General features: G+C 42.6%; 1 protein-coding gene across 1 annotated transcript in view; it reads right to left on the bottom strand.

Moving 5' to 3' along the window:
* The window catches only part of DYRK4 (dual specificity tyrosine phosphorylation regulated kinase 4), a 1,116,119-nt gene that overhangs the window by 988,353 nt on the left and 103,024 nt on the right, over positions 1-24,742 (bottom strand). The window contains exon 2 of the mRNA XM_069230054.1: positions 18,124-18,258. Within this exon, the coding sequence (XP_069086155.1) occupies positions 18,124-18,258 (135 nt within the window). The remainder of the gene's footprint in view (positions 1-18,123; positions 18,259-24,742) is intronic.

Below are 24,742 nucleotides of genomic sequence, written 5' to 3'. Positions count from 1 at the left end.
TATCTAAACTTTTACAGAGCAAGGCTGAATTACTGGCGTACGGGTCCTTTAGAATCATCTCCCTCGTTGTTAGGGGGCGCGAGGGGGGTGCTTCCAGAGCCTTAAAGAGCGTTATGTACAGTAAAATCATTGACAAGAAATCACGATGGTTGCTCGATTTTAATACCGGAGCTACCAACATGTGTCTGGCCGCAAGCATTGCAGGCTTATTGATGGACCGCTCTACCCCAGACGCCGTCATTATGGCGATGGCTGTAGCAGCACATGAGGCGCTTCAGATACCGACTGACAAAATGGTCGGTTTTGGGGATCTGGGACTTTTTGAGAATCACTTCGCCGTGACGGTTAAAGTTCTATACCATGCCGGTTCTTGGAAGTACTTCACTACCAATGAAGGTGTGAAAAACAAGACCGTGTATGTGCTACACCATGAAAACCACTTTTACGGTGTCTTGAACCTGAAGGGTTTTCTAGGCGCCAAGTATGTGTGTGAGCATTGCGATCACATATACAACAACCGGACCAAACACCAGTGTGAATTACACTGTAAAATGTGTCAGAGGGATGGTTGTGTCAATGACAATGCTCTGAAAGTGAACTGTCCAACGTGCAAGCTGTTTTGTCGGTCGCAAGACTGCTTAAACACGCACATAGGCCTCGCCCAATGTGTTCTTAAAGCCGACTGTGGGACTTGCGGCCGTTATAAACCTGTCGATCACAAATGTGAAGGTATGCAGTGCCCTAGGTGTACAGCTCCTTTTATAGCTGGAACAACCCATGAGTGTTACATGCTCAGAAGTCACTACCAGAAAAAAACAGAAGACTATATCGTATTTGACATAGAGTGTACGCAAGAGACGGGGGTGCACCAACCAAACTATATTTACGCCCACCATCTAACCGGTGATGGGAGCTGGGAGTTTGAAGGTCGGGCTTGCGTGAATGATTTCCTCCTCACATTTATGCAACCCCGATACCAGGATTATACATTTCTGGCTCACAACTCCAAAGCATATGATTCTTTTTTCATTATCAGGGACCTGATACATGAAAAGCTTCCCGTTAGTCTCATAACCCAAGGTTCCAAACTAATGCTGCTTAAGGTTGTGCCTTTTGACATTAGGTTCATAGACACCTTGAATTTTCTGCCCATGAAGTTGAGCAAACTGCCAAAAGCCTTTGGGTTTGAAGGCTGTAAAGGTTATTTCCCACACTTTTTTAACACATGGGCTAATCAGAATTACTTCGGGCCTATGCCTCCGCCCGACAGTTATGGTTGCGATTATATGATGCCCTCTGAAAAAGAGAGTTTTCTACAGTGGTACGATGAAAACCGTGAAAAACGGTTTCATTTCCAAACTGAATTGAGAGCATACTGTCAGGCGGACGTTATGATATTGCGAAAAGCATGCAACCTATTCAGAGATGTTGTGGTGGCGATGACGAAGCGGGTCGTGTTTATTGAAACCGATCCGTGCGAGCGCGAAAAAAAAATAACTGTATACCTGGACCCATTTCAAAACATTACTCTGGCTTCAATGTGCATGTCTATTTATAAACACATGTTTTTAATGTCTGAAACTATCGCCTTAATACCCCCTGACCTCTATAACGGCAAGCAGAAGCGTTACTCCACACCTTCTATTCAGTGGCTCATGTACGTCTCTGCGAATGAGAGCATCTTCATTCAGCACGCTTTGCAGGGCGGCGAATACCGTCTAAGCCGCTACTATCTAGACGGGTATGCATTAATTAACGGTGTTCCAACGGCCTTTGAGTTCAACGGGTGTTTTTACCATGGTTGCCCTCAGTGTTACAAACCCCATGAATTTAATAGACTGCAGGGCACCACGTTTGAACATCTGTACCGCCGGACTCTGGCAAAGGCGCAGTATATTGAGAGTTGTGGGTTTGTTCTGAGAACTCTCTGGGAACATGATTGGGTAACTGAGCTATCGAAAGATGGCGCACTGAGCACTTTTATTAAGAGCCAGCAGCTACCTTCACCGCTGGAGCCCCGTGACGCCTTATTCGGCGGCCGTACAAACGCCATTCAATTGTACCGTGTAGCTGGCCCTGGTGAGAAAATACATTACTACGACTTCACTAGTCTGTATCCATTTGTGAACAAGGTGAAGTTGTACCCTGTGGGCCACCCTACAATTGTATACAGGAACTTTAAACCTCTCAAAGAGTACTTTGGAATCATTAAGTGTCAGATTCACCCTCCGCGGAAACTTTACTTTCCGGTGCTCCCTTATAGAGTCGACGGTAAGCTAATGTTCCCCCTATGCCGTACCTGCGCTGAAAGTAAACAGCTTAGCGAATGTCGGCATAGTGATGAGCAGAGGCTGCTGGAAGGGACTTGGTGTACCATTGAGGTGCAGACGGCCCTAGAGAAAGGGTATCGTCTTGGTAAAATCCTGGAAGTCTGGCACTTTCCAAATACAACAACACAGCTCTTTTCTGAGTACATAAACTTGTTTCTTAGAGACAAGCAGGAGGCCTCGGGGTATCCAGAATGGTGTGTCGATGAGCCCTCAAAGAAAAAGTATATCGCTGATTACAAAGCTCGCGAGGGTATTAAACTGAGACCTGCGTTCATTAAGGTTAACCCCGCCCGCCGGCAGTTAGCTAAGCTCTGTCTCAACTCCTTGTGGGGAAAGTTCGCACAGCGGACCAATTTGTCAAACACATCCATCGTCACAGATCCGGAAGAGCTTTTTAAGTATATATTCACACCTGTTTATGACGTATCCAGTTGTGAATTTATTGACGACGAGACGGCCGTTCTATGCTGGAAATACGCCAAAGAGTACCCCACGACGTGTAACAATATAAACATCTTTATAGCATGCTTCACAACCGCTCACGCCAGGTTAGAGCTTTACAGGTTGTTGGACCAACTTCAGGAACGGTGTTTGTACCATGACACTGACTCTGTTATCTTTGTGAGTAAAGAGGGTGATGAAGATCCTCAGCTGGGTGATTATCTAGGGGATTTGACCAGCGAGCTCGAAAAGGGGGAGTATATACAGGAATTTACCTCATCAGGCCCTAAGACGTACAGTTATAAGACCTCAAGCAACAAGGTTTGCATGAAAGTCAAAGGTATCACTTTAAACGTCAACAATACGATTAAAATAAACTTTGACAGTCTGAAGGGCCTGGTGCACGAATACTCTGCATCGAGCGATCACAAAAATAGCAAAGCCATTGTTGTAAACCATCCGAGCATAGTCAGGTCCAAGAAAAAATGGGAAATTACAACACAGCCTATGTTTAAAACCTTAAGAGTAGTGTTTGACAAACGGGTCCTCACAACGGACTACAAAACACTGCCTTACGGTTACTAAAAGCCATTAGAGGTTTGAACATCACCCAGATATGGACACCAGACTGCAGCACCCATTCTCCTGCGTTTTAGCGGGGCCCTCCAATAGCGGTAAAAGTTTTTTTATAAAGAAACTGTTAGAAAACGCTCCCGGTGTTTTATCTCAGACCCCTAACAACATCGTGTGGCTTTATTCATGCTGGCAGGATCTTTACACTGAGCTCACCCTAAAATTTCCCCACATTCGATTTATAGAGGGTATCCCCGATAATCTCAACGACGATGACTTGCTACCAAAACACCTTGTAAACATTGTCGTGGTGGATGACCTCATGCGTGAAGGAGGGGACCACCCCGAGCTTGAGCAGGCTTTTACGCAATATTCACACCACCGCAATCTGAGCATATGCCATATAGTGCAGAACCTGTTTTACAAGGGCAAGAGCAGCCGGTCCATAACTCTCAACGCCTCATACCTGGTCTTATTTAAAAACCCTAGAGACAAACTTCAAATCTCAATTATAGCTAAACAAATGTACCCCGGCAACACCCAGTTTTTCATGGATGCCTTTAACGATGCTACAGCAAAACCCCACGGCTACTTACTGGTGGATTTGAAACCCAACACTTTTGAAGACTACAGACTACGAGCCGGCATAATACCCCCGGACTTCCCAGTCGCCTACACGCCTAAAACAGTGTCCAAAAACTATAAAAAGAACAAGTAAAAAGCTGCTTATAACATTTACACTCTAAACCTTGTAATATAAGGTCCCCACAATGTCTGCGCGGTTACGACGTAATTTAGGACTTCTAAAAATGTTGATAACGGCCAGCCCCGCGAGAAGAAAAGCCATCCTCTGCGCTGCCACGGATGATTTAGTGGCCGCCATTTCAGAAATAGCCCTAAACACCCTAAAAGGTAATGTCCCTATATCAACGCGCCAGTTCCGGGTTCTGAAGAAGAAACGCCACATTATTAAGAAGCTCAGCAATAAGAGGGCTTCACTCCTTTCCAAAAGAAAACTGTTCAAACAGTCAGGAGGCTTTATAGGGTCGTTGTTAGGTATAGCTATACCCCTAATCACAGGGCTACTGTCGCGATCCTGATGGAGCACGCCCACAAAATGTACCTCGTGCCCCGGCAACAGGTGGAACATCTGGCCCCTTCTAACACGGATGTCTGGGACATACGCAAAAACGAAACACATCGTCTCGATGCGGAAATCAAAGCCATTTTGAACCGGACTGATTTAAAACCCCACGACAAGGCAGGGCTTTACTCAGGAGCCCTTCAAAACTTTCTACAATACTACAAGCAACTCACCTCTGAAAAAACCAAACTGACGCTGTACACCCCAGATGCTGAACAGCCGCCTGGACCCTCTACGCAGGCTCATGACATAGGTCCCACACCCACAACTGATGCCTTTGTCTTAGACCTTTTAAAAAATATCAGTCAGAAATATAGAGGGGCTGCGCAAATGTTACTCAGTAAAATGAGTACTACTAAAGATTTGACCACTTGGAACGCCCGGGGTGAATTCGTTTACAAAGGGCAGCCGGTTGCTGGTTCCCATATGTATGATCTGGTCCGGGGTCTCACACACGGTAAAACCCTAACAACACGAGAAGCTCCTAGAGGCTGGGAACAGTTCCTAAATGCAGCTGCGGAACTCAACATTCCCTCCACGATCATCGGAAATGCCGAGAATCGCCGTAAGCTTGAAAGTTTAAAAGACCCGGCCCCCGCTATTTTTACAAGGAGCCCCGATATATTGACATCGCCTTTCTTTCCACAACTAACACCCGCTCGGGACCGTGCTGATCTTCCTATGGGGCCTAAAAAGAGACTATTCAAAATGAACACATGGCTACCGATCTAATTTTGCACACATGTACAGTTTTTTTTGTTAAAAGTTTTTACGGTTCGAAAAAATGTGCTTCATTTTATATGTTTAACCATGTAAATGTTCGTGTTGAAACATGCTTGTAATAAACACTTTTAAATTTTCAGCCGGAGTATGCCATCTTTTTATTTATGAATGGTTTGAAAATGTACACAGTACGGATTAAAAAAAAAAATGCCTAGGATGAAAGCTTGTTTAAGATGTTTTTTATTTTAGACACTCACAAGTACAAATAACAGCTATACAAGACCTTACACTTTTGACAGAGACCAGAGTCTGTTTTAACAACGTGTGACATTGTCCTGTAGTTTTCATTCACATATTTCATAACAACACCGTCGTTGTTTACTAAATCATCTGAGTATAGATTTAAAAAATTTCTAAACGTTATACCTTCAGACATTTTACTAATAAAGTATATACAGTGTTCCCCACATGTGATGGCAAAAGGATCCTGTACCCGTAGTTTATTATACACAACCGTGGGTGATGCTTTTTTTTACATATTTGAATATCGGCTTTGTATAAATACTATGCTTAGGGAATTCAGCTAAACTATCAAACACTATAACCTTGTCCACATCCAGAAACAGTGCCGCCCAATGTGCCCCACCCTTGTAATGGGGATCGGTGTTAAAGACGAGGGTACGTGGCCTTTCCGGACCTATCTTTTCAGGTAGTCCATCGCTAGGGTATACCCCTAGAAAGTATTTCTTAGCATATTTATGTCTACTTAAGAAGTCACGTATCTCAGTAGTGTCCATTTTATATATTTTTTTAAAAAATAAAAAAAAAATTAAATTTTTATTTTACACTTTTTCAATGGTAGTCAAACATAAGCTGACGGGCGTGGTTGATCTGAATAACGCTGTCGAATACAGAGAACACAACCATGTTCACATTGGCCGCCAGTGCCTGTGTAAAACGTATTTCTGCTTTTAGATTTCCGTTTTTGATCAGGTTGTAATGGTCTCCATCTTCCATGTCAGGTGTCAGGTCGAACGCAAACAGCGTGTAGCCTGCAGCATACCCTTCCCTTGAAACAACTACTCCTGAGTCCCGCAGCTGTTTCCCCGTTATCGAGACCAGTCCTAGATATTCCCGGACAAAATTTGATGTTCCAAAATTCGGCGTGAAAGGTTTTGCGGGGATCACAGCACCCTCGTGAACCAGAGCGGCATAGTTGATATCATAGTGTTTGAAGTTGAAAGGGTTTGAGTTGTAGAGGCCACTAAAAGCAGTGTTGTCCACAAACCCTATGATGATGAGTTTCGGTAATTGCCCCAGAAATAGATTCTGCTGCTGCGTTAACCGGGTTCCGGCGGGGATGCTGAATATCTTCAGAGCGACTCTTTCAATGGCGTACTTGGCGTTCGATAATTGTAAAGCTTCAGCATGGGCCAGTCTGACACTTGGGGACACTTTCACTCTCTTTACAAACAGGCTCGCTGACAATATAACCAGTTTATACTGCTCTGCATCACCGCTGATGAGACAGAAAGAGTCCTTGTTACGATTGAGTTTGATCTTAAGATCAATACCGTTGACTAACAGTTTGTCTTGGAAGAAAAGGTCTGAATGTACGCGCCCCAGGAGGTCAAACTGCCTACTGCCGGCGACGAAGCTGGCTCTTTTTTTAAAACCCTCGTTGTCTCCGTCCAAAGCTGTGTTCTCCAAATGCGCTTCGGTATCTCGGTAGAAGAGCCCCGCTGAAAGATGTGTGTCCAGCGCATCACGACTATAATTTAGAATACTCTCTATGTAGGCCCTGTAGGCATACATGTTATCACTCTGTGTGACGAGGCGATCGCCTAGGTTAATGTCCACTTGATTAAACATTGTTGCGATGGGGTATGCTATCGGGGCCACTCTAGCATCAGCCTCGATGTTGTCACCGTTCGCTTTGGTTATTTTACAGACGAGGTGCAGGAGAGTATTGTTGAGATCAAGGTACATATCCGTGGATCCCGACACATAAAACTCTATCGGTGCAAGGGGTGTCAGAGCAGCCATTGGTGACACTTCCATGAAAAAACTGTTTTCAATGCTTGTCTGTGTGGGTTTGAGAGAAAACAGATCTAACTCAGATTTGGCGCATTCACCCGATGCACAGTGTACGAAGGCCATGGTCGTTGCTTTAAAAAAAATTCGCACTAGAACGAGTTCTCTTCTTCTTGGTTGATCTCTTCCGTCTTATGACTCTTCTTTTGTGAGGGCCTTTTGAAGTAGTCCGGCGCTTCTTATAGGGCCTTGGCGGCCCCCTACGCTGCGATGCCCTTCGCTTCCTTTTAACAAAACCATGCGCTTTATACAGCAACCCCGCTCCTTCTTGGGGCTGTCTATTCATGCGCTCTGCTACCGCAGACGTTACACTGCCCACAACGTCCTGGGCTATGTTTGTAGCTGCCGCTTTAACATGAGGTTTTGCAATTTCGAACCCTCTTCTCAAAAAGGGCATGGCACGCCTAAACATGCTCCGGAAGAAACCCCCCAATCCCGCCCCATACATAACCGGAGCCCCTTGAAAGTAGGGTTGGGGACCGCCATACCCTGCCTGAACTCTATAATAGTCCCTGTACATCGAGGGATCCCCGTAGGTTTTCATGGTGACCATTGCAGCTGTCTAATAGTCACCTTCGCGCCGTGGCCTTAAATGAAGCTTAACAATAACTTTCCCGTATTTAAAGGCGACCGGCTCCGACTGATCGTTGTACACCATGATGGTTATAGTGTCAAAATGGTTTTTAGAAATTGCAACATAGTCGAGTTTGTGATGTTGTATATTAACCATTGTGTTATTTTCACCCTGCACCGGGACCCACCTCAACAAAGGGGAATAACTATCCCCGACCCTCTGCGGCTCTACAATGTCGCTATAAACGTAGAGTGTATAAAAACCGCCGTTAATATCGGGGCATGTAGGGTCTGGATCCATCTGCCTTTGGTGATGCTGTACGGTCCCTAAAACCCTTTGTAATTTACCACTACATTTAAACACTGTACTGAACTCTGGGGCTTTAAGAACCACCTTTCTTCTAACGTGATCCAATACCAGATATATATTCGCATACGCTTCAGTGCTGGCTATAGACTTGTTGATGGCATCGACCACCGTTGCGACGGTAGGGTAATAGCCGTGCGGGAAAGACAAGTTATAGGTCAGTGCATCCTGAGGTCGCTTTATATGAAATTTAACATCGGCCTTTGTAAAGGTATTCCAAGTTCTAGGGTACTGTATTTCCGTGAGTGCCACCTCCCACGGGCCTTTCAAATCCACTGGCTTTGCAAGTTTCACTGTATAACTCGAAATCTGATTGTCTGGGAACATGTCCTTCGAAGCGTTGGATGGCAGCGTGATATAAAAAGGGGAGTTCTCCATCATAGCGTTTACAGCTATACCTCACACACCGTGCAACGAGCTGGCCAGAACCCAACTGTTAAATTTCTCGGGCCACCCGCGCCATTTGACCAACGCCTGTCGCCGGGCTCCGCGCCCTTTTCTTTTCAGAACCTTTTCAACCCTGTACACCCTGTTCGGGTCGTAGGGCACCTCTTGTAACTCTTCTGTGTAAAAGACACCCGATACCTCTTCCCCAGCGTAGTCCTTTAACCTGTAAATATATACCCCTTCTTTAAACTGCACACTTTCCACTATGAATATCTCATCGCTGAATGTTTGCTGGTAGCCTTTGGTGAAGACACCCTTCAAGTTTGAAACCCTGACATGAGCCCCTTCTTTTAAATCCGGTTTCTTGACCTTCTGTGTGAGACGCCCACCGTACACCGTTCTCCACACCGTTAACGAATTATCCCTTGTAACCTTAACAGGGGCCATTTTGATTGTCCGATGGTAGGTGGCGTTATAAACATCTATAAAAGCCTTTAGAACATCCACGTATCTGTAGGTGTTGTTGGCGGTGAAGTATCGCCACATCTTCGACTTTAAAGTACGGTTAAAACGCTCTACAACAGCGGCCTTTACCTCGGTGTGCGTTACAAAATGTTGAACAGCGTTCTGGTCTAATAATTTTTGGAAATGTTTGTTTAAAAATTCCTTTCCGGCGTCTGTTTGTAGTTTCTGGGGCACGCGCCCGCTAGCGAAGATGTCTTTAAAAGCAGCTGTAACGCTGGTACCACTTTTATCGTTTAACGCCGCTGCATATGCGTACTTGGACAAGACGTCTATGACGGTTAATATATACATGGCACCATCGTTATGTTGTGCCAGATCTTGAAGACTGATTATGTCGGCCTGCCACTGATAATCGAGCTGTGCGTTAACAACTGTGGACCGCCTCTTAAAGCGTCTCCTGACAGGTTTGTGTAGCGAATAAGCCTCTTCCCCAGCTAACCATGTCTTCACACTGGCACGTTTTACAGATTCATTTTCAGCTCGAGCCCTTCTAAATAGAGCTTCGGAGCCTCCGAAACTTCCAACCCCCTGTTTATCGTAATAAAGCTTCCTTAAATCAGCATCCGTCATGCTGTCTCACATCAACACCCCGAAATGAAAGACACCTGTTTTGTGTAAGGTCATTTTATTAAACATAAAAAACATACATGTGCGGCTGGGGTATACAACCAGCGTGTATTTGACATTTTGTGCTACATAGCTTATAAATGTCAAAACACGGATCCAATGTGGCCTTTTTTACAAACGTATACATAGTACAACATCCACTACACATGTTACTCAGAGCATGTTCCTTTACAAACCCTAAGCGACACAAACATTGATATTTTTATAGCTATACTCTCAATAGCTCTAGACATGACTTCCCGTTCCCCACGTCTATAACTCTGAACGCTCAGGATACTGATATAATTCAACAGTTCATACAGTTCTAGATAGGACAATGCAGAACCTTTATTTGTGAGATAATCTACAGTCATGTTCTCCAAAGCCTCATGCACCCCCGTCTCAGGTGAAAGTCTTAACTTGCGCTTGTGGTCTTTGTCCAAGGCCCAGCATTTAACAGATGCGTTTAGCCGGCCATTGATACACCACTTGGCGATACACTCATGGCAGTTACATTGCAACAAGGCCGAAGGTTCCGAAATGTTCAGACATCGCAGAGTCACAGGCTGTATTTCAGCTATTCTTTCTTTAACCAGCACAAAAATCAATCTCCCGATACAGATGTAGCCCGGTTGTAACTCATAGACATCTTGCACCTCGATACCCGGAATCCCCTCCTAAAAGTGAGTAAGTATGGAGCGTTAAGTAACATATTTATGGTCTACTTTTTTTTTTTTTTATTTATTTATTTTTTATTTATTTCTTTATTTATTTATTTAAAACAGTTTTCGAGGGGCTAAAGACAACATTCTTCTGTTTTTATAATAAATGTCACACATTCGTCTTTCTATAACCCGTTCTACCATACGTTTGTCAAAGGGGGGACACATCCCGTGCATGCGGTCGAGTTTTGAGCATGGCTCTGCAGCGTATCGGATCTCAAGGACAGCCGCAGCCAAGACCTTCATCATGTCACAGTGGACACTTTTCTTCACAGCAGACAGCCCATACACAACCCTTAACAGCTTATATACCCGATAAGTGTCTATCCGGTTACAAACGTGACGAATTGTTCTTGCAGTGTATGCATCGTATAGACATTCGTGAGCCTCCTGTTGAGGGTCATTAATTTTATGCCCGTAGCAAAGGTCATAATAATCCCTTTTAACACATGCGTTCACAACGGCAGCTGCAAAGCCTTTAACCGGCCATATGGTGTCACAGGGTACGCCCGGAGCTTCCTTTTCAAGATCGTGGCTAGTGTAGGTGCAAACACATTTCTTACGAGGCTCTTTGTTCTGGCTTGTAATACTTTCAGACTGTCTGGAGCAGCATAAGCAGAAAAAATTTACGGTGTTAACCTTTGGAGCTGACCCTTCTAGAGGCTCTCTTTCTTCTGTTATGTTCTAGGGTTCAAACAGAAAGCACAAGACACATTATTAGTTAAAAGTATAACATTAGAGTATACAGGCTTAAAAAAATAAAATAAAAAATGTCTTTACTAACCTCAGCATTCGCTTCACACTCAGAGGCTCCTCTGAAATCTTGGGAGTCGCAGAGGTCCATTGGGGCAGAAACAGCGCCTGAACTTACACCTGATGGTTGTAAAATAACGGCCTCTGCCTCGGGGTCCTCCTGGAAGCCCATGTCTTCATAGATGGGCGAATTCGGGGGTGGTACACATTCTTCAACTTCAATGTCTACGACGTTAGATGCCCCGCTTAATCCATCTTTCGAGACATAGCTGTCACTGCCGGCCCCCTTAATAGGGGATATCAAGGGCGACACATCCTTGAGGTCAAGCTTTTCAAGCCGATGGCAAAGTTCCTCTTGAAAACCTGTAACATCGGTATCCCGGGTGTCTGGGACACCCTGTTGTGCATTCTCATCCATCGTACGAGGGGCGAGGGTCCGGTAATATCTACCAATAGTGTTCAGGGCCCCTGAGGAGACGGCTTTTCTGGCGATCGGATTGTATCTCTTCATAGCGCCTTGGCAAACTGATTCAGCCCTGGTTTGCGGTTTGACAGCCGGTTCTAACCAGCTCCTTATATGCAGCATTTAAAAAAAAAAAAAAAAAAAAAAAAAAGGGTGGCTCTACCAGCCAACAACACGTGTTCACAAACCACGTGACACCCCCATGCACGTCACTTCCGGGGTGGGCTTTCTGGGACACCGGAAGTCCCAGCCACCGGATATGACGTCATTTCCGGGGCGGGACAACTGTCACTTTTAATATGGTGATTAAAGGTATCCCTTCCTACTACTCCTATAAAAAAAAATCTAGGTTATCATTCTCTTGAAAATAATTTACAGTTGTTTTGAGATCTATGGCACTGATCATAATATCAGGCCATGTTCTAAACAAAAATCATAGTTACCCCAATAATGAGCAAGTTAGTGGTTTAATTAAACAAAAGCAATGATCCCACATCACGTGCTGATGTTACACCATGTCACATGCTGAAGCCGTGTTACAATGTTCCGGAATGGAAGTCTCCGGCCTACGAATACAGTGGGTCGTTTGCTAGTCTTCAGCACAAGCCAAGACCGAGAGGGTCCTACTATGTTCTACCAAAGAAATACACCGTACCACAGAAGGCGCACTGTATTAGGAATTAACTAAGTCCCTGATAACAACTTGCAACTGACTCTTCACGTTTTTTTCACAATAGCCACTGACAAGTGGTTTCTTGAATCTAAATGTTTGCAAAGACAGCATGTAACAACGCCTTAAAGTAATTGTGAGAGATGGCATCTTATTTTAGAAATGAATTTACCCCTTAAAAATGTATGCACCAGATGTGCCCCGACTCTGATTCCTTAATGTCCTGATTTTTCATAATAACCTTTGGGCCGATCCCTAACGGTAATAAATGTACACACATAAACTGTAGCACTACCTGAAATTAATTAAGCCTTCAAGAGTACCACACATTCAGCACATCACTTGCCTCTCCTTCTTTGGAGTGCTTTTTAACAGGTGAGTGGTGGTATAAGACTTTGAATGATGCTACCAAGGAAAGATTTTTCCTTCTTTACAATTTTAATGTTGCATGGTGCGTTGTTGTGTTACAGTCTGCATGTGTTCTGTTCAGTATTCTTTTTATTCAAATTGTGTATATATTATGCTTAGTAGTATAGTGCTACCCTCGCGCATTATGATTTAGGAGGATTTTAGGTTGGAATCTCCGGGGAGGGCTTGGCAGTTGGAGATGATGAGATTGGTTGTGGAGGCTTGCTGTCTGATAGACTCCTTTACAAGTGTATTTACTTGTAATTAATAAAAAGTCCCTGTTCTGAGTTAACCGCAGCGTATCCGAAGTCGTCATTATGAATCTCAACATGTTGCTTATCATTGTAACAAATATTTCTATTCCCTGCTATATCTTTACAGGACAGGATCCATTTCACAGGATTACCTTTACAGGTAGGTAATTTTTACATATTCACCTCCCCCGTATAAGAAATGAAAGGGTAAGTTGATGCACTTAAGGCTCACCAAGGTCCTGAAGAAAGCCCAGTGATGTTGTAACACACTGGGAAGGGTAGAAAGAGAGTAACTGTTTAATGGATAAGAACGAGGTATCCTAAAAACTACTGTTAACCCCATTCTCTTTTTGCAGTGTTTAACCTTGTCGAAAATAGGATTCACCCTTAATAAAATTACATTACTTATCCTACTCATAAAACATTTTAACTCACTCATGACCCTTTACATATCCATATACACTTGGTCTCAATGACAGCTCTGGATACGCCCCACTAGTACCAGTTGGTGCTAGCAAAGGAATACCCATATGATGAAATACACCACCTGGTGTGTGTGAGGAGTTCACATGCCTTAAAAAAACATTTTTAACATTGTACTAAATCAGAGATATATAAGTAACTCTAGTTAGTTAACTCCAGAGTATCATGATTCATGTAATTTTACTGAGGCCGAATCTTATCTTATCAAAGTTAAAAACTGCAAAAGGAGAATTAGGTGAAATGTAGCAAACATAGGAAGGCAAAGGAGAACATTGCAGCATGGGCTGAAATGGCAGAAAGGCTCTCAGATCCCTCATAAATTGGGGTGTCAAGGCTGTCTTCCCCAATCCCTCTCTGGGTGCAGTTGAGAAAAACTACATAAATCTGTGACACAATGGGATCTCATAAACTAACTCTAGGGAGAACCAGCAGGGGACTGGGTTGAAGTAAAAGCCGGAAAGTAACAAGAGATCGCTTCAAGGGCCAAGATATTGACAATACATGAGAGAAGTTGAGGAATGGGATTATGTTATTGAACACCCCCATTGAGGCATGTTGACATAATGTGTGTGTGTAGGGGGGGCGAGATTTCTTCTAGATTCAAGCTAAAAGTGGGAAAACTGGGGAACGCAGAAATAAATGAACTCATGTTTTAAATGGAACACCTCCGCAAAGCACAAGAGTGCTGGAGGGCGGGCTGCCTGGAGAAGTTAACCTATTACAACTGGAAAAAACTTAATAGCAGGTCTGGTGGGTGGCCCCCGATTCTATGTTCAAGCTGGTACACTTTTGTTATGTTCATAGAACCTATCTAATACCTGCTAAGCTAACTAGAATACACCTGGCTACCCCAGCAATGTGAGAAAGATTACTGCAGTTGACTTTCTTCATATAACATGGAACTGCCTCAAGATAGCAGACCTTTGGAGGAAAGTGATGTTGGTACTATCCAGAGTGGTTAGAGTGGTGCTAGAGGGGTCAATTTAGAAGTGCCTCCTGGGGGTGCTGTTAGGACCTAAATATTTGAAAGGTTTAGCACAAATATTAGCATTGGGCTTGGCCTTAGCAAAGAGCTGGGTTGCGATACACTGGGATTCGGTCATAGCCCTTGGGGAGGCAGATTGGAAACAAGATCTCCTTGAGTGGGCTATAGTAGACTAGCACCATGTTTAACACACAATGAGGAATGATGAAGTGAACGAAGACCTGGTATTGTGGGGTGTTAGACTTTTCATCCTTGGCGTGGTTTCCCTTAACTTTTTGCCTCTGTTCCCCAAGTTGTTGATGTGTGCTGGACTCTGATTTTACTGTTTTTGTTACTCTGGGCACTTTAGCACTGCTAACCAGTGCTAAAGTGCAAGTGCTCCTTTACAAAATGTGTATGTAATTGGCTTATCCATGATTGGCATATTTGAGTTACTAGTAAGTCCCTAGTAAAGTGCACTAGAGGTGCCAGGGCCTGTAAATCAAATGCTACGAGTGGGCCTGCAGCACTGGTTGCACCACCCACATAAGTAGCTCTGTAATCATGTCTCAGACCTGCCACTGCAGTGTCTGTGTGCGCGGTTTTAACTGTAAATTCGACTTGGCAAGTGTACACACTTGCCAGGCCTAAACCTTCCCTTTTCCTACATGTCGGACACCCCTAAGGTAGGCCCTAGGTAGCCCCAAGGGCAGGGTGCACTGTATGGTTAAGGTAGGACATATAGTAATGTGTTTTTTATGTCCTGACAGTGAAATATTGCTAAATTTGTTTTTCACTGTTGCAAGGCATGCCCCTATCATAGGTTAACATGGGGACTACCTTTAAATCTGATTAAAGTGTAGATTCTCTTTGGGAGCGGATGGACATGTGGAATTTGGGGTTTCTGAGCTTTAATGTTGTGCGTTTGAAAATACAACTTTTAGAAAGTGAGCATTTTCTTGCTTATACTATTTCTGTGACTGTGCCTGATGGTGGATTCCCTGTTTGAGTCAGTTTGACAGTTGGGCTGGTTGCACCTCACACTAGACAGTGACACAAAGGGAGCTGGGGTGTAGCCTGCATATCCTGATGAGCCATCTGTGCTAGGAGGGAGGGGAGGAGTGGTCACTTACACCTGAAAGGGCTGTGCCTGCCCTCACAAAATGCAGTCTCCAGCCCCCTGGTGAGTGTCTGGAACCTGGCCTGGGCAAGGCAGAATTTCACATTCAAAAGAGACTTTACTTTGAAGTAGGCCTACTTCAAAGGAGAAAGTGGGTATGAGAAGGGCACCCAAAACCACAGACTTTAGAACAGTTCTGGAAACATGAGGAGCCTCTGCCTGGAGAAGAGCTGGAGAGCTGAGGAAAAAGAGCTGCCCTGCCTGTGACTGTGCTTTGTGGAGCTATCCTGCAGTTGCTGCTTCTGCCAGAGTAAGAGGGCAAAGGCTGGACTTTGTGTGCCTTCCATCTTGAGAAGTACTCTCCAAGGGCTTGATTTAGAGCTTGCCTCCTCTTGTTTGAAGTCTCAGGGACAGCAAAGACTTCTCTCTGCCAGCACCTGGAGTCTCTGGAGAGACCCCTACTCTGCCCTGTGGTGCCAATCCAGTTCCTGGGACCCTGAAAGGAGAAGCTGGCAGCCTAAGAGGAGGAAATCCACGCACAGAGCACCGTGCGGGGAAAAGATCAACGCAACTTTGATCTGCGGCTGAAGAAATGGCGCACCGCCGGCTCTGTGGCTGAAAATCGATGCTCACCGGAAACGCAACCGAAGAATCGACGCACAGAGCTGGAGAAACGACGCGCAGCATCGCTGACTGAGGCTGGGAGATCGCAACCCACGCTGCGTGGTTTTCAGATCATCGTGCGGCTGGATTTCAACACAAGCACCACTGGGCGTGTAAAAACAACGCAAGGCCTGCCCGGACCCAAGAGTGCTGACCAGATCGACGCATCGCTCTCCTGCGTAGAGAAGAAACGACGCGCCCTGACCCGACGAAAGGAGAAACGACGCAAGGTCCTGCTCGTGAGTGGAATTGACGCATCGCAAGCCCTTTTTGACGCACACTCGCTCGTGCAGGGTTATTTTTTACGCACCCAAGGTACATTTTCAAGCTGACAGTGTTAGCGTGTGTTTAAAACTACTTAAAGACTCTTTTTGATTTTTAATTGATAACTTGACTTGTGTATTGTGGATTTTTGTCATTTTGGTTTTGTTTAGATAAATATTTCCTGTTTTTCTAAACCTGTGTTGTGTCATTTATTTTGTAGTGTTTTCATTAAGTTACTGTGTGTGTTGGTACAAATACTTTACACCTAGCACTCTGAAGTTAAGCCTACTGCTCTGCCAAGCTACCAAGGGGGTAAGCAGGGGTTAGCTGAGGATGATTCTCTTTTACCCTGACTAGAGTGGGGGTCCTTGCTTGAACAGGGGGTAACCTGACTGTCAACCAAAGACCCCATTTCTAACATGGGGTGACATGGTTAGTAAAATACCGAACCCGCCATGGAATGGGACACTCTGAGGGCTGGTGGCCCAGTTCCTAGACCTGAACTGCAAGGTAGAACTGGACGCCCTTGGATCGGGAGGCCCCGAGCTATGCTATGAATGTACTACTGTGTTTATCCATGATGCTTACAGATACATATTTAGTCTACCACTACTAAAAATGTGCAAATGTGTAAACGGTTTGAGGTTAAACTGAAGAAAAATCAATAAACATATTTAAAAAAATGTCCCCCCTTGACATGTGTACTCTTGTAGGAGAAAGACTTCATGAAGTGCTCCCTCCTTGTGAAAGAGATATACATAATCTCCTAGGCAAAGATGATCCATTAGTGCCAATGGTCTTTTTTTTTTTTGCTACGTTACGAAAAATCACATATAAAGTATTTTAATATAAGAAACTCTATAGGTAGGGAGGACATATTGATGTTGATTTTATAATATGCTCTTTCCCCATTACATGTAGTTCGCCCTAACTAGTCAGTAGCTGAAGAGAGTTGACCAAACCTCTATGTGTATGTCTGTGTTGTGGGCTGTGTTTTCTTCAGGTTGTGCAGCAGTGACATTAGGTCTTGCCAAACAACTGTGGCTGTGTGTTGTGAGAACTAAAAAGGACCCAGGAATTGTGGTCCACAGACTACGGCAAATAAATGTCTGGAAAAACACAGAAAAGGAGAAAGTCTGGATTTGGGTACAAGGCAAGAAAACAAATATTAAAACACAATATAAAAGCTCACTTAAAATGAGTCCCAAAGAAATACACTAGAAGCTAACTTAGGTACATAAGAGATTGTGAATGCTGGTTAGGGAACTGATGCATGGTCTGGTGCCAAATTAATGTAACTAATTTTGTGAGCTACTGAAAAATAAATCAATATCTGCCATTATATGCCCACAATAATGAACAGCTCCATCTTAACCTTTCTCTTCAGCTAGACTGGAATTTTGAAGGTGTCACAACGTTTTTAGGACTACAAACATTGTCACTAAAATAAAACGTTTACGCTACTATATTTTTCTTTTCCTGCAACAGGATTTTGATATCAAAGTTGCTATGTGCATGGGCAATACATGCTTGTTACACATATAATAAAACTATAATTATGAAGGGCAGTGAATAAGTATGTACCGATTTTCTTACCTGCGAATTTTGCGCATTTTTATTGTATATCAGTGGGAAAATACTGCCATGCTGATGCGACTTTGTATTTAAAAACAAACCCTGTTTGTCTTGGGAGTCCAGAAGAGGAAGGGTTTTAAGACTGGAATTGAATTTCTGAAATTAAAAAATAAAATAAAAAAACAGTGATGTGCACCTTCACAATTTCACGTTTTATGGTGACAAACGCTAAAGACGTGTACATAGTAATAAAGGAAGCACCCCAATAATTGTTGGTGGTCCACACTCTTGGAGAATCACCACACCAGCCTGATAGAAACAATCCTTACGTTTAATTACAAAATAGTGAAGAACTGGTACTCAGTCCCAAACGTACTTAATTAACAAAGTGGGCCCTTCATGTCCCATTGGCAATGGTGGTGTCCGCTTCTCACAATGTTAAAAAAGTTTGCATTTTAAGGTACTGGAGATCACCAATGCACCAACATGTGGCCAATCAATGGTTGAACTCTTGCACATGTCACATACGAAAGGGTTTTTTATATGTCGCAGAATCCAATGGATATGTATGATAACACATGGCCTATTTTGTGAGACATGGAAACTTCAGACTGGTGTAGATTAATTATTTTAATTGGTCTCTTTTGGACATAATTATATCACGGTTAATACAACTGCTTAGACAACGTCCTGATTGATGCTACGGTTTTTTGCGGTCCTCCACTGCCACCCTCACCTCCCACCTTCATCTAGTCCCATCACCACTTCTTCTCAGCCCCACCCCATTTCTAGGGAACTTACAACTATAATAGGGCGCATTCAAATTCAAAAGAAGTGTATTGTTGATTGTATCGCTTTAAGGTGTGTCACTGAGCTGGGAGCCACGGCCGGGACTTAGAGGGGGCAGACGTAGTGGCCCGATGTACTGTCAACGCTGGCAAAATAGGGGTGTGCAGATTTCACATAAACTATTTTGGGTTGGGGTTGCAATCTACCATGCAACATGTATAGTAAATAAGGTGTCAGAAACAAGAGTAACCCAGTATGCTAGAGGGGAAACTCTGCATGAATACTAAATATATACCAACGTTCCTTCCGGACTCATATTGTTGTTTTTCTGTCCTAATGTATGATGTATCTATAAATGTATGACTACATTGATCACACAAGTGTGGAGATGTCACCCACAGCATAACCCATATATATTTTTCTGAATGATTTCAGGTTTATTTATTATGTTACTAATAGCAGTGCAAATTGCTCATTGCAGGAGAGTCACAAAATGACCTGCCTACTGAATAATAACTAGGCAGGTCATATTTTTTGATCCACCGTCCAAGATGTTAATGTAGGGATGGTGGCCTGCATGGTACATCAGATTTCTATGCCTGTATTTGCTTTCCCAACTGGGTAACATTCTTTTAAAGCAGCGGTTATGGGTGTACAAGTGCTGCTTAAAAAAAATGTTTCCCATTTAGGAAACCATTAGGGGGGAGAAGGCAGTAGTCCCCTGGACCACTGCCTGCTCCCCAAAGGCCCTTGGATAAGAGTTCCATATTTTGAATCAGTTACTGTCCAACTTGAACGGTCACAAAATATTGATAGATTCCTTTGCCACTCGCAGAGGGGAACGCCTCTTCACGGTGCCTCCTTTTCGTGTTGTGTAAAGGGTAGCAACACCAGTAGTATGAAGCAAATAGATATTTCCAATTTTCAAAGGGGTTTTGTACATTTTAAAAAGGTGGTTTGGAGTCATAAAGGCTGATGCAAAGGACTGGCGACCACAAAAGGTTGAGTACTTAAGGCCTTAGATTCTGGTGCAAGACTAGAAGTTGCTGAGAGCAGGACGGGCACCCTTCTGCCCTGGAAACAACACATATTACAAGCAACTACAATAAAGAACACCTTACAAGGTCGCTAATCACTAGCCTTAATGTAGATGAATGACAAAACCTGGTTGAGATATATGACCATCTTGAAGTCAAATACACTGTATGGGATGATTTTTCCAGGTATACGTCACCTTTGGGTAAGATTCAAAACAAATAGGCTTGTTCCTCATTTTCAATATATACATAATTGAATGATTGCCTTGCTTTCATTTTACGTACATATTTATCTAGTTCTTGACAAATAAGCGAAAAAGTTGCTTAGTAAAAAATCACATTTGTGTCTCATGAGTGTTCGGTATGCACTTTGATTTATTCTCAGGGGGTGCACACTTAGTTTACATATTGCTTATATTTTTCAGTCCGCCCCTCCAGATCATGTTACAAGGTTGAGGGTAAACTTTTCACTAACAATCTCCCACATATTACTAGAGCAAGTTGGCCTAGTTTTTATTTAGTAACCATTTTGTTTGTTTTCATTTAGCCCTATTCTCTAGAGCTGCTACATGCAAGTGTTACAGCCTTTCTGTTTTGATGATGGCTCGTTACAGAAGTCTGTGGGGTCGAGATGTGGTTGGTCTGTATAACAAAATCGTAGAAAGCTAGCAATAGCTAGGTATGCTGGCTAGCAATGCTGCAAACTGCTTAGTTGCTACCTTCGATTTACTCATAATTTACAGTCGAACGTTTTATGCTTCTGCGGTCACTTCACCAAACATGGGCCATACTGTTAATGCACCACTTGAGCACTGTGCCGTCATTTCATCAAATTGTGTGGCATTACTGAAATATACAGTATAATTGAAAACAAAACGTATACAGATAGTGAATGATTTGTTTCAAAAGAAAAATTACAGGAAATACACAGAACAAAGTGACGAGATTCTTAAAGAAACATCCCTTGATCGAGCCAATCCAAAATGTTTGTAAAAGTTACCTAAAGTACAAATAATCTTGTGTAAATAAAACTGGTGCTCAGACAATGCGTCACCTTGAGAGTGACTAGAGACCTATTCACACGGCTATTTTTGAGAATGTAAAGAACTACTCCTGGATTGCTATTTTGTGTCCTCGTACACGCCTTAGTGAATTGGCTCCATAACATGTAAATTGGTATAAAATGGGAGTATTCAGGGAATAGTCATATGCAAGTAGTATAAATAGAAAAGACTGAGCCATTTGTGCACTTTTACTGACAGAAATTTGGGCGTTTCAGGCCGATTCACAAAGACATTTAAGAGTAGGTAAAAGAGTACACCTATGGTACTACTTCCCACTGTCATGAAAGCTTTTATGAACAGGCACATAAGCATTTATTAAATTAATTAAAAAAAACACACACCCTTTTGGTTTTAGTATTGCATTGCACTGGTTGACATGTTTTGCATGGCAGGCCCGTTACATTAGCATCAGTTTCTTTTCTTCCATTGTGTCAAAAGTTGGAAATTATAAGTAGTGTGGTGGGTGGGTAGAGTGTTGATATGTTGACTACACTGAAGTTCAGGGAGATTTTTGATGAAGTTCAGGGACAAACATGTCTTAAAATGTATAAAAGATCTTGCTTTTCAGTTCAGAGCCCGGTGGATTTTTTGAGCCTTTTTGCATGTTTTGTTGCCATATGACATCCTTTCCTTAGACCACTCAGGAAGATCTAGTTAATTTCTGATAAACATTGCCATATGTGATCCAGATCGAAACTTTGCCTTTTCAATCTTCAGATCACTTTTGTACATTTTAATTATAGATTTAAATACAGGAGGCTAATTTGTTCATAGCATGCACTAGCTTGTCATGGAAAGAGGTGAGTAAAACGTCCAGAAACAGAGCAGAAAGAGACAATGGGAAGACCATTGTCTCTAGTATGATATGTGGGTGTAGATGATTTCGGAAATTGACTAAAAGGAGCGTGAATAAAGGATGATCAGGCCAGAGTTGTAGATGTTCAGTTAGAGATTCATTTTCAATGTTAAGAGTGAATTCAAGATCCAGGGTGGAATGAGTAACTTTACAACACATGCAAATTAGATGCATGACTTTTCCAAGCAGCTTTAACCACGCAGGTGCCGTTATCACATATGGTAAGTATATGCAAGGTAAAGAAATATGTTTCATTTTTTGAAAAACCTTAATATTTTCTTTTTCTTTTGGAGGGGAGGGCAATTTCCACCCTAGTAATGGTCATATATCTCTCCTCTTTAAAACTAGGCATCCAGTTCCCAGTCCTGAGGAAATCCTCAAAGTAGATAGGGTAGAAATGGACGGATAGTTACCCTAAGCATTTATAATTGGCTTTGCATCTCTGGATCAAGAAAACAGACTAAACTTAACACCATGAACGAACCAGCACTGTTCTTCCTGGGTAATACGCCTAAACAGCCTACCTTGGTTGTTTATATCTCAAAGCAGAACTAGTTTCCTTGAACCAAAAATATAACTTCCTAGAGACTAATTCTGGAAGCCTTTAGCCCATGGTCCCCTTCCCTACATTCAAAAGTTGTGTTACTGCCCGATTCTGTTCTGAAAAAAGTTCACACTTTGATTCACTGGTGATGGGTCACATGAACAATGAAGCACATAATGTTGTATGTTCTTAAGTCTTCTCTCGGTACATATGAAACAAGTTTTCAAATCTATATCTATTCATTTGAATTGTAAAAAGATTACGTGAATGCATGATGATCAACTGATTGAGTGTTCCTTTGATCTGTGTTGGCCATATGTAAATATATATGTAAAAAACAGTAGTGATTGCCACGCAAGGTGCTTTATTTATTTATTTATTTAAATATCATGGTTCAACCACTTGCGAGTAAATGACCCACCCCTCCCAAAAAGGGTATCTTCTTGGCTCACAAAGTGAACAGTCAAAGTGATAGTTTAAGACATGCTCCTTGCCACAGCTCTTGGGGGTGAATGGTTTCTTAAACAGTGTCAGAGCTGGAGCAGCAGTATTTTAACAACATAGGTGGTGGCAAATGGTTATTTGTCATTGGAATTTTCAAGGAATGTATTGTATGTGCTTGGAAATGTAGCAGCATTTATTGAAATCTCCAAAGAACTTTCAGAGCATAACAGAACACAAGACAATAATATAACACTAGGAAAAATAAAAACACAACAAAATGAGAACTTGGCATAACACAACTAAGCAGTCAAAACAGAATGCAACATAACAAGCACACTACAATACAACATTAACACAATGTATTAATGTAGCACAGAAACGCAGCAGCACAAAAGACAATGCACCACCTAATCACAACAACAAAATGCAACACAGAATAAGCAAAATTATTCTTGCACGCATTCCCACCACCACAAATCTGATTTTATGGGACATTAATAAGTTATGTTTGCACCCAGCACCACAGACATATAATAGGACAAGTGAAAACATTCCTATCATGGAGAGTCATTGATCCTGCTTTCCATCACACCAACCTTGGTATATAGACTTGCTATTGATCTAGGCTTACATTTTCATAGCTTTTCAAAACACTTCACTTGTATCTTTTCATACGTTATGTGTTCTGGATTCTCCTGGCTTAGCCCACGCATAACATGGGGAGATAAAAGCAAATATAGAAGCTTCTGAGGCAAGCTATTAAGCAAGAAGGACATTACTTACTTGTGATCCCACTTCTGCATTGTGAGAATCCTCACAGAAGTCATAAATTTGTTTTGTGTAAAACAACTCCTCAAATAAAGCAGTAAGACAACACAGAAGTGCCTAGCTAAAAGAAGAGTGCTGTGTTAGCCCAAGATAACCTCTAACCATCACTCACTAAAACTGAGAAGTGAAGGAAAAGGTGCCTATAAGGTCAAACATGCAAAAGCTGTAGATAACATACACTGTTCCATTAGGAAGCAAGTAGCCTCTATTTATCAGCATGCACTAGACTGCCAGGTTGCCCTACAGCCCCAGTTATTTTTGAACATCAACTTGTAATGTGTGATAAATGAAAATGCTTACAGTAACATTGACAACCAGAGAGGAGGTAGAGTTGTTTATAATTTCGGTGCGCATTTCTAGGATGCAGAACTAGGATTAAAATTAAATAGCACTTCCTTCTGAATTTTATAATACCCACTGATACGCATAAGCGCAGAATAGAACAGCAAATCCCTCAATAAACTACAAACAACAGTTCCTCACTCCACATAGATGGAGAAGTATCAGTGCAAAGCAATGTTAACAAAATGATTTTTTTGATGCTTCCTAACTTATTAAAGTGTCAACTCTTAAATCGTCATCCAAGCAACAATTCTTGGAAAAAAGCACTGATGTCCAAGTGACTGCCTTACCTAGGCAGCAGATGCTGCATTATCGTGTAAGTGTGCTTTAGGTTTCCAGGGAGAAGCGTATTAGTTAATTGATAGAAACAAGAAATCCATGAAACTATTCCACTGTCTATACTCTGCATTCAGGGCCCCATCCTGAGTGGGACATAATTAACAAACAACCGGTTTGTCTTACAGACATACTTATTTCTGTCCATATAAAATCTGAGGACTCTCCTGACATCTAAGGAATGAAGTTCCTCTGTAGAAAAAGCATTGCAAAAGATACTAGTATTGGTTGGTTTATATGAAAGTTTTAAATTACTTTAGGTAAAAAAGAGGAATGTGTCCTTATTACTACTCTATTGTTGAGAAACACTGTATGTGTCTATTGAAGAAAGAGCTTGAAGTGCATTAGCTCTTTTTGTAGAAGTGACAGGAGCTAACTTTCAATAAAGGTGCTGCAATGA

Source organism: Pleurodeles waltl, chromosome 4_1 (assembly GCF_031143425.1).
Source record: "Pleurodeles waltl isolate 20211129_DDA chromosome 4_1, aPleWal1.hap1.20221129, whole genome shotgun sequence".
Lineage (NCBI taxonomy): Eukaryota > Metazoa > Chordata > Amphibia > Caudata > Salamandridae > Pleurodeles > Pleurodeles waltl.
This window is presented reverse-complemented; position numbering and strand designations above follow the sequence as displayed.